Below are 14,588 nucleotides of genomic sequence, written 5' to 3'. Positions count from 1 at the left end.
TGTCTTTAAATGATCTTTTCTTCTGCAGTGTTTTCTCTGATATTTATGCCACTCAGTGAAATTTTTATTTCAGATAGTGGACATTTTATCTGGACATTCCATTTGATTCTGTTTTTTATCTTACATTTGCTCCTCATTATGTTTACATCTTTGAAATTTATAATATTTATGTTAGAAGTTTCAAGATCCTTATTTCTTAATTCCAATGTCTCTGCTATTTCTGGGTCCTTTTCTGTTTTTTTCTTCTGGTTATGTGTTACATACTCATGCCTCTTCATATGACTGGTAACTTTGATTAGGTGCTGAACATTGTGAATTTTACATTGTAGAGTACTGGATTTTGTTGTCTTCCTTTACAAAGGGTCAGTTTGTTCTGTTAGGCAGTTAAGCTACTTGAAGATCAGCTTGATCTTTTTAAGTATTATTTTAAAGTATTGTCAATGTCCAGAGAAGCTATTACTCTAGGACTAATGTATGATCCATCTGAGGTTTGTAATGAATGTATTGGGTTGGCCAAAAAGTTCACTCGGTTTTTTCCATAAGATCTTATGGAAAAACTCAAACAAACTTTTTGGCCAACCCAATACCATGTATTAAGAATGTCTGGTGGGAGATCTAATGACTCCTAGCACTGTGTGAGCTCTGGGAATCGTGGCTTCAGCTCTTTGGTAATTGCTTCTTTTCCCCCGGCAGTTTTTCTTTGTCTGACCTCATGGGTTTCACCATTGTACAAGCAGATTGGTGTTCAGCCAAAGACTCAAGGATTCTATGCAGATTTCTGGAGCTCTTTCTCTATGCAGCTCCCTCCTCCCCATAATGTGCCCTACAAATTCTACCGTCTTTGTCTTTTCCTTACTCTAATTTCTGTCTGTTTAACTCAGTGAGATACCTGTGCTCTGTGTGATTTCTCTCTCCTTGTGCTGTGGTCTGGAAACTGTGTAAGGCAGAAATCTGGGGTGATTTAGCTCTTAGCCTTTTTTGTTTCCATTCTCTTAGTCATTATAGTCTTGCGCTGCCTGTTGTCCAACCCTAAAAGAGTTTTCCTTATATTTTGTCTAGTTTTATAGTTATTTTTGACAAGTGAGCAGAAGTAGAAGCTAGTAACCTCAGTTGAACCTTTTTATTAAGCAAAGTTAGAAAAGCAGTATTTTAAAGTACAAGGAATGCTTATATTTTGCTACTGACATTACTAAAAGGCTAGAGGAGAAAGGGACCTTGAAAAGTCATGAGCATCCATTTTAAGGATGATAAAACTGAGGTAAAGGGAAGCAAGATAACTTGCCTGTTGCTGTCTGGTCTGTGACATTACAATTTGGGCAGGAGCTGGGTCTCTCTATTCCTATTCATTGTTGGACACTGTAGTGCACTATCTTTTTACCACTGCAACTGAGTTGAGGATATATCATAGCAATTAGCATTAGTAATGATAAAAATGACACTAACAGTTCTACCCATTAACATTTTTTAAAAATATTTATTTATTTGGGTGCGCCGGGTCTAGTTGTGGCATGCAGTTTCTTGCCGCGTGCGGGATCTTCCTTTTGGCGTGTGGCAGCTTTAGTTGTGGCACGTGGGCTCCTTTAGTTGTGGCATGCAGGCTGTTAGTTGTGGCATGTGCGATCTAGTTCCCTGACCAGGGATCGAACCCAGGCCCCCTGCACTGGGAGCATGGAGTCTTAACCACTGGACCACCAGGGAAGTCCCCTCCATTAACATTTAAAGTATATTTATATTCCTTCTCGCTCTTGGTTAGATTAAATTTTACTTTAGATTTTATCTTTCTTGCGCAGCCATTTAAAAGCAGTATTTTATGGTATCTGATTTAATATTACCTAATTGTCTTATTAAATCTGATGATATATCTATAGAGCCCAGTAATTTAAAAAGCCTTAAAATTGGAACAATAGGCACAATATTTTTATTGTATCTTTTGTTCTATATTTCTCATTTACTGCATCATATTGACTAGCATTTTACTGCATTGAAGAATATGTCTCAGTGATTTTTAAAATTGACATTATTTTAATTGTTTTCTTTTTCTCCTTCAAGGATATTTCTTTAATGGGAAAAGTGTGCTGGCCAAAAACACCGCAAGTGCAAGCAGAGCAAGGACTGCAGGTAAGTATTAAGGAACCTCAAATGGTAAAGTCTTTAATAAAAAATCCTCCTTGCCTATATTGAAGTAATAGTCTGCTTCTGTTGCTTGAATGTTTATCTAGAGAGTTAAAAAGATTCTCCTCTGACTTATTTTAGAGGCGTGTTTAACTGTAAGCACATCTAACCTAATACCACATTGAGAGTCTTGGCTATTATGGCTCACCAGTGCTGCCTATCATAGACCTTCGGAGCTAGGGCCCCAAACTCATTTCAGAAGGAAAAGATTTTAACAATTCTTCTCGTCTAAAGACATTTAGATCTAGAAAGTAGCTGGAGAATTAATTAAAAATTATTAGCTTCTAAGAAAGCATCACCTTATTCTTTATTTACCTAGAAGAATTGTGAAAAGCATTGACAAGGGGCATATTTTGTAGAGAGATATGGACACTTGGTGACAGAAGTTTGTTTCAGAAATAGAACTTCCTTTTCATCCATCATTGGCAAAATACTTATGGGATTCAAAGCAATCTGGAACACATTCCTTGTGAATGGGAAGTGCCTCCCTGTGCGTAGAAATCCACATTTACATAAAACAAATGATGGCACGATGATCCGTCTTTTACAAAGGATTTGTAAAATGGTATCATTAAATAACAAGCTCCTTTATTTCCTGAAAATATGATTCCACACACATAAAAATTCAGATCACAATTCAGTTTTAGGATAATATATCATGTTTAGAAAATGTATTGAATCTTTTCTTTTCACAAAAATCATGGATCCTGTAATGTTAGAGTTGCTACAAATGGTTGACTACTAGAGTTTGGGATGCTTCTGGGTTGAGATCATGTATTTTTCTCCTCTGTATTCTCATCATCTGTCTCAAGACCCAGGATATATGGTACAATATGTGGATAAATCAATTTTGAAGCCTTACCACATATGCTATGGGTTTAAAACTGATATCTAGGGTAGCTGCCTCTAGGTGACACCATTTACAGGTAGATATCAAAGCCTCTGAACTGTAAGTTTCTAATAGGTATAGTAAACTGATAATACAAGATCAGTTAGGTTCAGAAAAATAGAAATCTTCATTACTAGGATAAACTTGACTTAATACCATTCACTGAATATTCATATGAAGTATTAAGAAAAGATTATTCCATTTTGAAGGAAACTATGAAAAGGCCAATTATCAGGCACCTAGCTTATACATCATCTTGATTATTTAGAATAAACATTTAAGCCAAAATATTAATTGCTTTGTAATTCTGTAGGAACCATACCCTCAGCTTTGACATTTACAAGCAATTACTGGACCTCTTCTGGTCACTGGCTTTTTAAGAGGAAGCTTCCCACTTCTGTACATGTATAATACTTTTTAAGCTGATACCTGGCCATGGTAAAAAAGCTCCTCTGTGGTATCTTTAATTCCAAACACATGTTTTGGGTACCTGCTCTGTGCCAGAGAACAGAACTCTACCTGTTCATCGTACCTATCCCTTAGATGCTTCCTGGACTGAGATTTGTCTGTGCAGCACTGGCCAGCAAGCACCCATCTGGAGAGGGCCTGCTCTTTCTAAGTGGTACCAGGCACCCTACCGTTACAGCATGGCAGCCTCAGCTGTGAGCATCTCAGTGCCACAGGCCAGAGTGCTCTTAGTTCTTTGATGTCATTTATTTTCTTTTAAAAAAGAACATTCTTAATGCAATATCTTTCCAAGTACCCACCATTTTAAATCTAATTGTTTTTGAATCACCATGGAGAATGATTTCCTCTCACACTTACCAAAAAAATCAAGGAATTCATTCATTCCTTTTCCTGTGATGTGGTGAGCATTGTTTTAGACATGGTTGATACAAAGATAGAAAATACAGCTCTTGCACTTGAGGAACTCATTGTATAGAGTAGACCAGTATATAAAGAAACAAAGTACAATACTGTTTAATAAATATTCTAAATAGAGACTAATTACATAGTAGAGAAAAAATGTATATAATTTCCTTTCATTCATTCACAAATAATTGCACAAGTTCTACAATGTTCTAAGTGCTTGAGGTATAAAAGACAGGTGAGACACAATTTCTTTCTTAAGAAATTCTCAAACTTGAAGGTTTTGAAGTACTCAAAATTTTTGGTCTCAGGATGGCTTTAAACCCTTAAAAAATATTTTAAGGACCCAAAGGAGTTTTTGTTTGTGTGGATTCAATCAACCAATATTTACCATACTAGAAACTGAAACTGAGAAAAACAGAAATTATTTATTCATTCATTTAAAATAATAACCAGCCTGTTACGCATTAACATAAAACATATTTTTAGGAAAAGATAATGTGCAAAACAAAACAATTCAGTGAGAAGAGTAGGATTGTCTCACACTTTTTGCAAATGTCTTTAATATCTGGTTTAATAGAGAGCTAGATTCTCATATCTGCTTTTGCATTCAATCTGTTGTATGTGTTCTTTTGGTTGAAGTATATTAAGCAAGTCTAGTCTGATACAGATTAGAAGGGACTCATTTTAATAACCTTTTTCTTACATAGTTATGGATGGTCGTCTTTGTTAATACACCAAAACTCCACAAGTGATAGTTTCTTAAAGATTAGTTGCAGTGGAGAATCTGAAACCAGATAAATGAACTTATTGTGTATCATTACTTTAAAATTAATTGATCTACCTTGCTCCTTGAACAGACCTTTAACTCCCTGCGTGATTTTGTACCTCATGTGTTAATTACTTGAAAAGTATTGACTCACTGTTTTACTCCTCAGTACTTTTTCATCATCAATGTAAATGTCAACACAGTGAAAAAGGAATTAATATTGTTATGAAAATAGTTCTGACATTGTAGATTCCCTGAAAGGGCCTAAACTGTCAGGAGTCTGTGGAGCACATTCTGAGAACCAGTAGTCTACTGTGTGGGCTAAAAAAAGGGTAAGAGAGTACAATTTGGATTCAGGTTGTTTAGGTTCAAACACTGTCCTGCTACTTAGTCTCAGTATGACCTTGGGCAGGTTACTTAACTAAGCCTCAGTTTCTTCATCCATAAAATGGGATTACAAAGAGTTCCTCTACTTCATTGAGTAGTGGTGAAGATTAAAATTAAATGAGATAATGCTCATATATGTTGACAATTATAGTGATGATTACTTAGACGAATGTAATATAGTGTGATATATGCTAAAATAGAGCAGGCCACAGGGTAGTGATAAGATCACTAATGGCTTTCTGGGTAGGCAAGGCTGGCAGAGTTCTGAGAGGGTCAGTTGAAGCTGGAGGATTACCCTTTCCCTCTCAAGTTTTTGAAGGGTGGAACCTTCATCTATTCAGTCTCCCCGGCTAGACCCTGGTAGAGTGTGTTGAGGAAGCCAGGAGCAGACGGGGTCAAAAGAAAGGGAGTGATGAACAGTTCCAAAAGCTATGGAACATAAAATGAATGAGTTTGTCATAGGTAGACAATATAGGCTCATAACACATGTTACCCTTGTGTAGCTATTCTGCCATTTTATGGAAGGACTTTTTTTAACCCCCTTTTTACCAATGAGGAAAATGAGACTAAAAAGGGTTTAAAGTAACTTGACCAAGATTACACATCTATTGATAAGACACATCCAGGATTTGTATTAAGTCCTGTCTAGTTACAAAGCTCTTACTCTTTCCCCAGCACCATTGAGTAGCTTTATAAAAACACGAGCTCTAGATTAAAGTTATGTTTTACAAAAGTATATTTCTTGGTTTAGCCATGCTTTCCTACATAAGAAAGAAACTTAAATAGTATTTGGAACTACTATATGCCATCTTTACCCTTTATTTTACTTATTAGCAAATGAGTGTGCCAGAGAGCAAAGTGATACAATTGCATTTTCAAGTCATTCTATAAAATTCAGATTCTATGTAAATCAGACTGGTTTTCTCATCTCTTAATTTGAGGCAGTGCTCATAATCCCAAATAATCTTGGTTTAAAATTGGGTACTACCCAAAATATGTCTATAAAGATACTTTCTTAAAGGCTTGGTGAGATGCACATTAAGTCAGTGAGGCCTTTTTTTTTTTTTTTTGCGGTATGTGGGCCTCTCACTCTTGTGAGATGCTCCTCTCCCATTGCTGAGCACAGGCTCCGGATGCGCAGGCTCAGCGGCCATGGCTCACGGGCCCAGCCGCTCCGCGGCATGTGGGATCTTCCCGGACCGGGGCACGAACCCGTGTCCCCTGCATCGGCAGGCGGACTGTCAACCACTGTGCCACCAGGGAAGCCCGTCAGTGAGACCTTTTTAAGAAACACAAAACAGGTGTAGGAGTGATATTTTGTGAGAATTTTTCATTAGGGCTTGGCACAGAGCTGGGGTGTCTGGGTGGTCTTCTTGGGGCCTCTGTGTCAGCTCTTCTCTGAGGGACTGAAGTCATGCTTCTGGAAGAGCATTTGGCTAGCAGGCATCTCATTGCTTAGGACCAAAGAACCTCAGGTTGGGCAGAGGTCATATATTTCAGTGGGCCTTGATTCTGTGTGAGTGTGGGTGAGAATCAGGGTAAGATTGCAGTCTTGTTATTTCCTTAGAGTTGTTGCATAATACAGGGGGGTAGCAGTATTTTCTGAGACAAGGGCCAAGGAAAATAATTTGCCATGCTTCATATTTTTCTTAAGTCAATTTGAGTTTCTTTTTCTAAATCTTCACTTACTACCTCTGCTTAATTTCAGTCACGCATTTTTTTTAATTTTTTTTATTGTTTTTTTTTAAGATGTTGGGGGTAGGAGTTTATTAATTAATTTATTTATTTTTGCTGTGTTGGGTCTTCATTTCTGTGTGAGGGCTTTCTCTAGTTGTGGCGAGCAGGGGCCACTCTTCATTGCGGTGCGTGGGCCTCTCACTATCGCAGCCTCTTCTGTTGCAGAACACAGGCTCCAGACGCGCAGGCTCAGTAGTTGTGGCTCACGGGCTTAGCAGCTCCGCGGCATGTGGGATCCTCCCAGACCAGGACTCGAACCTGCGTCCCCTGCATTAGCAGGCAGATTCTCAATCACTGCGCCACCAGGGAAGCCCCAGTCACGCATTTTCATAGTCATTTGTTGTCAGAGAGAAAACATTGCATAACTTAAAACTTTGGAAGGACCAATAAAAAGAGCGTATTTGTACATTTACATTTCCCAACAGAATGTGCTTGAGAAGCTTCCTGAAGCTGTATCAAGTACTTTCCAGATTGAACAAGAGGACGTATCGGAACGGGGAGTCTCAGATGCAGAAAGCATATTATTTAAGCCTCAGGAAACTTTGGCAGTTCAGTCAGCAGATGAATCAAGTACACCTTTGGAAGGTGAACAGCCCACTGGTGATTCAAAGACAACCAAGCGGCTGTCTTTAAAGGTAAAACACTACTTATGTTGGAAATAGAGTTATGAGAGATGAGGATGTGTAGGTGTGAAGATATGGTCCAGAAAGGGCCAAGGCCTGTGGGAGGGTTCACCCTGAAAAAAGGGCCTTATATGTGAAAGCTGCTCATTTGGGAAAAGGGGACTTCTGTTTTCTCAGAGCTTTTAGTCTCAAACCTAATTGCAACTCCGGGGAGAGAATAAAGATTTTTAAGGAGTGAGGGAACCTCAGGGCTTTCAGAAATTGACCAAGACTCTTCCTGTTACCATCTTGAGAGAGTCAGGAACCTGTAGTGCAGGGACCTGGACTGGGTGAACTTTGTAGCCTTTGCCCCATTTAGGTTTATCCTACTCCCTGAGTTTTTTCCTACTGTGAGAATTTTATTTTATTTATAATTTTATTCCACTTTATTTATGCATAATTTTCATAATTTTACCATATTTGTATATTGCCTTACTATTATTTACTTAGTACATTTCTTTAATTTGAGTCACTTTTTGACTTGAATAAATGAGTTTATTTAAAAATAGATACATTATTATTAGGATTTTTTAAAAAGCCACTTTTTCCTGAACCACAGCTTACTATCTTGGTATTATCTCCAGCAGCCTATTCTGACAGATTTAGATGGATACCCCTTCTTGCATAAACAACTTTTCTAGTCAGTCCCTCTCCTTCTGGGTTTCCCTCTCCCCACCAACGACCATGATCCTACTACTGTGCTTCACCCAAGTGAACTAGCCATTAACAGTTCTTCAACTTTTGCCCCAAAATCCCAACTCTGAAACCTTAGATTTATCCCTGACCTTATTGTTTTCTTGCCTCTCACAAAATAATCAGCCTCCAAGGCCTAGATTCCTCCTAAATATTATTGCTTATAATTTTTTTCTTCATTTTACAGTTGACCTTATGTCTGGATTAGTACAGTTGCCTCCCGGTTTTTATTCATTTCTCAAGTCCTACTTTCTTAGGTTCATCCTGCATGACACTAGCATACGGATCTTCCTGCAATAATAGATCATAAGGAAGATCCACAAGTAACAGGTGACACCACTGCTGTCGGGGGAAGGGACTTATGCTGTGATTGGTGAATGACTTCATCAGAAGTCATGCTGTCTTCCTAAAGCTCACATTTGGGGTATGAAGTGAAGCTTGCCAAGGCTGAGTAACCCCACTCATTGCTAACTACTGCAGGTGCAGCCTGTGTGTTAGGCTGATACCTTCTAGGTGTGGAGAACTTAGAAGGCATCTTTTAAAGCAATGGCATCTTGAAAGAGTGTTAGGTTTGTGGGTACAGGTAGTTTTTTTATCTGTTCTCCTACCTGAGCATTGGGACTTTGGAAATAAAATGAGGGGCAAATGGTTAGCTGCTAAATGTGTCAAAGAAGAAAATGGATTTTCTGGACAGTGATTTAACCACAATGGCCTGTCAGGAATTTGAATCCCTCATTGAAAAAGTCCCATAGTGTTCATTCTTTTGGCTTGCTGTGGCTGATATTAAATATTATTAAGAAATATGCAAAATTATTTATTTTTGCTAAAAACAGTCATTTCCTAAGGCAACTAGAATTTATTGAGTGCTTACCACGTTTCAGCCACTTTGCTAAGTATTTCACATATGTTATCTTTTTTTTCCCCCTGATAACAGCCCTATTATTACTTTCATTTTATAGTTAAAAAATATGAGTCATGAAGAAGATAACTAATTTGCACAGGTACAACCGTATGGCTAAGTTGTAGAGTCAGGACTTGAACTGAGGTGGTCTAATTCTGGATCCTTCACTCTTTGCCGCTTTGCAGCACTGCCCTTTTATAACAACAATGAACAGGTATCTGGTTAAGTACAAGACTCACAGTGGCAAAAATGACTATGGATGGAGCGTTCCTCACTTAACTAGGGGGAATGGTTTGATGAGAGAGACTTAGAGAACAGATTAAGAGGATTCTAAACTGAAACCAGAAGCGTTTCAAAAGGAGGAGAAGAGAATGTCTGATAAGACTTTATGGTTTATAGTTGTGGGATATTGTGGGACACATCAGAAATGCCAGAGAAAATAGTGCTGGAAGTTTTCTGACTCATCCCACCAAATCTTCACCTTGGATTTCTTTTATTTGTGGTAACATCTCAAAATCAGTCATTATCCGTGAGTTTTACCCTGTTTGGACATTTGAGGCCATAACGTTAGTCTCTAGCATCTCTGGCACAGGAATGAGGAACAGTATACTCCAGCAAGCCAGGCCAGACTGGGGGGACAAGAAAACTTCTTCTGACATTACTCAGAGAAGTGTCACAGAGGTGTGATAAAGGAGAAATGCAGGACTTTCACTGCTCAGATACATGCCAGACAGTCTCATTCAGCAAAAAGAGTAGAGAATTTAATCAGTTGTTACTTTATTGACCATTTCTATCCTTAGAAGCTCATTAGTATGATAAAGGTTATTAGGTCTCTGGTCTAAGTCATGACCAACAAAAGGAGAAATTAGATAATAGCGACTCTGTGAAGAAATGACTGACAGAAGAACTGATGAGAGGATTGTTGAGCATTTTAGGAGGGAAAAAGTCTGTAAAAAAATATATATAGCTAGCACATGTTCTGAGATTCTAAGTAGAAGGAAGTTTCAGAGATGTGGGATACCCCAAACCCCCCCAACCCCGCAAATTTTCATAAAACAATTTTGAGTGATCTATTGCATTCAGAGTTTTAAAAGTATACAGAAGATGAAAGAAGAAACACATATCCATAGATAAACATAAAAGTGGCATGTGGCTATAACAATTATATCAGGAGAGCTAAGATCCAAAATGGGTTGAGGCCTGTGAATAATGCTCAGAATAAGAAAGTATTTTTTGGTGTTAGTTTTGGAGCAAAGAGAGAAAAAAGGAAGGATAACCCTGTCATTATGGATGAATAGTGTGATGACAACGGATGACAGAATGGTCTTAATTTATTTTTGGAGAAAGGTTGAGGTTTTAAATAAACAGAACTATGACAAAGAGAAAGGGAAGCTGATAAAATGGTACTTTGCTTCTCTTAAATCTGACAAGGAGGATGATCCTTAGTTTAGAAAGAAGAGAAAAGAAGTGAAAAAAGAAACTTGAAGCCCGAGATTGGTAAAAGATTTTAAGAGTTAACTTAGATATCTGATCCTGTTGGCTCAGATAGATAGGTTTAAGCCTGCTGTGCCCCTGTCAGCGCGGCTTTGAGGAGCTGCTGCCATGGGAGAGGTGCTAGGAGCCTGGAGACTGGCAACTGCAAATCTGAGTTGGTTTTTTTTTTTTTTTTTTTTTTTTTTTCGGTACGCAGGCCTCTCACCATTGTGGCCTCTCCTGTTGCGGAGCACAGGCTCCGGATGCGCAGGCCCAGCGGCCATGGCTCACGGGCCCAGCCACCCCGCGGCATGTGGGATCTTCCCGGACCGGGGCACGAACCCACGTCCCCTGCATCGGCAGGCGGACTCTCAACCACTGCGCCACCAGGGAAGCCCTGCAAATCTGAGTTTTATTTTTTCTTTTAAGAATAAGAGTTATGGTTTCTGTAATGTGTGCACTGACCTGGGACAAAACTCTGGAATGATTAAATGAATCATTAAAGTAATTGTGTTTGAACCCTTATAAAAGGAAGGAGAAATCACCTGGAGCCAGCATGGGTTCCCTAAGGGCAAGCCATGGAAGACCAACCTTATTATTTATTTACTTTTTTGAGAATTACTAGAACGAACATAAGAAGAGTGTCAGACCTGGGGGTCAACACATGAGTATCATGGGGAAGAACCTGGCATACCAGAAAACTTAATAAATATTAGTTATTGTTATTATCTTTTGGATTTCAGCAATCCATTTATGAAAGCCTCCTGATGACAGTTTTGTAGACAAGACTACAATCGGGTGAACTGCCAGGTGGATTTATAACTAGTTATGCAAAGGACAATTAGTCATGAAAGTCCCTAGTGGACTGTTATAGGGCTGTGTCCAATTCAGCTTATTTTCTGATAATTTGGTTGAGAATATGGAAGATTTACTGATTGGATTTGCCGGTAATGTCCAAAATGTGACTGGTAAGATTTGCTTGGTCAGACCTCAGATGAAATTTAATTGGGATATATGTATGTATGGTTCTTTCTTTGGTTCCACAAACTAAGTGCACAGATATGGGATGGCATGACTTAGAGCAAATGTGGACAAGACTTCACGGTTTTAAGTTATAATTTAGGTTTGTGATAGGAAGATATGTGCAATCATAATTTGCATTGATTGATGATTACCATAAAAGAGGATCATCTTTCTCCTGGTGGATCTGATCACATCACACCTCAAATATTGTGTTCAGATCTGGGTGTCCAACCCCAGGAGAGACACTGACAAATTGGAGACTGGAAGAGAGTGCTCAGGATGACAAGAGTATTTCAAAACCATGTCATGTAAGGTAGAGTTGAAAGGACTGGGGATGCTTATGTGGGGGAAAAGAACGCCCAGGGGAGTCAACTGTATTCGAATATTTGTCTGTCAAATGGAAGAGAACCAGATCATTCCTGTATGATCCTGATGTTTGAATTGAGACTGGTGGATGAAAGTTGTTAGGCTCAGTAATAAACAAACAAAAATTCTAACAACTGGAAAGATTTCAAAGAGAAAGTGGCTACCTTTGGATTTATCCAGGTCCTCTGTTTCTGATCATGTTCAAGTCGGGATGGATGGCCTTTGGTGGAGATAATATAGAGGAAATTCAGACATGAACTGGATGGTGAGACGGAATACTCATACTCTGAGCTTTCCTTATTCATCATCACTTCCTTACCGAAGACATTGCAATAGCTCTCTGCTTACAGCTGCATCGAGCCCAAACCCTCTACCTAATTTAGAAGAACCTCCCTTTATCTGGCCTCCTTCTGTTTACTCAGTCATTCTCTGCTTTCCCCAAGGAACACCTCCCTGCTTTCTTCCTTAAATCTAGTCTCAAAAAAGGACAGAGCAACCCACAGAGAAAAATATCTTTGGATGAACTATTGCCATGAATTCTGCAAATTTCCTAAGGAATCTAGGAAAACAATACTCCTAATACCTATAATGATTAAAAGGCAATTATTTAAGAGACAAAAATGCATTTGGTTTTTCCCAAGCAGTGGAAATAGAAAACAGTAAAACTGTAAGAGGCATAAATTGGTAAACATTGTTCAAAATAGTTCTATAAAGCGTTAAAGTTCATTTTGGCTTGCGCTTGCAACCAGCAGTCATGCCAGACTTTAAGTAGCTAAAGGTAAGTTCTATTAGAAATACCAATCAAGAATAGTAGATTTATGGAGGGAAAGAAATCTTATATTTTTCTTTAATAGTTTTAAGGCAGTAAATAGAATATTATGAATAAATAGGGTACTAATATTTTTATTGCTATGAAGGTGTATATGGTAGAATTTAGGAAAAAATTTAGAAGAACATATCAACTCCACCTTTAGGATTTATATTCTGTTATAAAATACACATAGAAATTAGGAGTTTAAAAATACCGTGCACCATTAAATAGAGAGAAAGATCTAACGCTTGGCTACAGCTTTCCTTAATGGCGCATTTTATGTTTTTTCCAAGGTGAAATCATCAGAATTGTTGCAAATCAAAGGAAAAGAAGTTAAGCGAAGGCGGAAAAGTAAATTAGGAATTACACAACAGAGACAAAGAAAGGTTTCCAAGCCCCTGTGTGATCAAAACCTACCTAAAAAAAAGTAACTTCCTTAACTTTACAAATTTAAGTGTCTGAAGAGAAGTTATTCAGTAGTAGCATTGGTACCTGAAAGAGTGTTTTTAAAGGAAAACTAAATGTTTCAGGAATTCGTGTCTGAGATCCAACTTAAACCTTCTCACAGGAAGAGTTGGTGGCAGATAGTACAGTTAGGGATATGTATGTTGTACTCCACACTTTTTTATTTTTCTGGCCACGCCACGTGGCACGTGGGATCTTAGTTTCCTGACTGGGGATGGAACCCGCGCCCCCTGCATTGGAAGTGTGGAGTCTTAACCACTGGACCCCCAGGGAAGTCCTCCACACTTCTTTCTACTCTTTTCTTTTTTTTTTTTTGACCAATATACTTAGTTTAATGACGTAGCAATAGCTAGAATAAAAATATTAACATGTTAGATTTGATATTTTTGGTCACTGAAGTGCCTGATTTGGATTAACTGCTCATTATATTCGTTAATTTTGTTATGATAAAATAAAAGACAACCCAGCACAAAATGTCCATAGGCCAGTCGATTTGGAAATTTAGACGGCCTTATTTTTCTCTACTATCATTTCATGTTTCATTCCCATCCCCCCACATATTTTCAGTAGGGTTTCTTTTTACACAGGGGTGCAAACATAATTTTGAATAATACTGTGTAAATGCAGTTTAGGTTTATGGTCTATCTTTTGCCAGTCATCTTGTTGAAACTTATTTTCTCCTTATTTTTCCACTAGGTTTTTATGGGTTGGTTTATTCTAGATTCTTCTTCATTTAACTCTTTATGGGGGCTTAAAGAAGCTTTAATTATTAGCTTTTGTTGTTGCTTAGGGCACTGAAAAGTGTGCAGGACATGGAAGGCAACCTTTTTATGGCCAGCCTAAACTTTGTAAATGGATATGACTCACAATTTAGTAGCTGAGAGTAGACTCATGGGAAAAGAATGCCAAAGTTTATGAAAGAGTCAAATTGGCATTTAAGTGACCCTGTACATGCCATTGCTTATCTGCATTGCTTTAAGCTCATTTAGTTAGCAAGATTATGTATTAAAACAAATAGTGACAGCAGACAACAAGTATTTTACCTTCAATAAATAGTTACTGTCAGATTATCAATGAAGCAGAAACTTCTTGATTTTTTTTCCCTAAAAAACCTTGCATTTAGTGCATTAGGCAAAGTAGTGTGGCCACACACAGAGAGAGTCTTTTCTTTTTTATGTCTTAGTGTTTCAAAGAATGACAAATAGTCCTGTTTAAGGAGAGTGTGCTATAAAAACACACAGCCTTTCTTAAGCATGCCAAAAATATTTGTAGATCTTCTTGATATATATAGTACTGTGTTAATTCATTTACTGTGTTAATTCATTAAAACTGAAATCAGAAATCACCATTATAAAGAAATAAGAATGAGG

General features: G+C 38.0%; 1 protein-coding gene across 1 annotated transcript in view; it reads left to right on the top strand.

The window, feature by feature from the left end:
* Positions 1 to 14,588, top strand: part of TTC6 (tetratricopeptide repeat domain 6) — a 220,782-nt gene that overhangs the window by 77,201 nt on the left and 128,993 nt on the right. Inside the window, exons 3-5 of the mRNA XM_079912364.1 lie at positions 2,050 to 2,118; positions 7,250 to 7,459; positions 13,047 to 13,180. Coding sequence (XP_079768490.1) covers positions 2,050 to 2,118; positions 7,250 to 7,459; positions 13,047 to 13,180 — 413 coding nt within the window. The remainder of the gene's footprint in view (positions 1 to 2,049; positions 2,119 to 7,249; positions 7,460 to 13,046; positions 13,181 to 14,588) is intronic.

Source organism: Stenella coeruleoalba, assembly GCF_951394435.1.
Source record: "Stenella coeruleoalba genome assembly, chromosome: 2".
NCBI classification, from domain to species: domain Eukaryota; kingdom Metazoa; phylum Chordata; class Mammalia; order Artiodactyla; family Delphinidae; genus Stenella; species Stenella coeruleoalba.
This window is presented reverse-complemented; position numbering and strand designations above follow the sequence as displayed.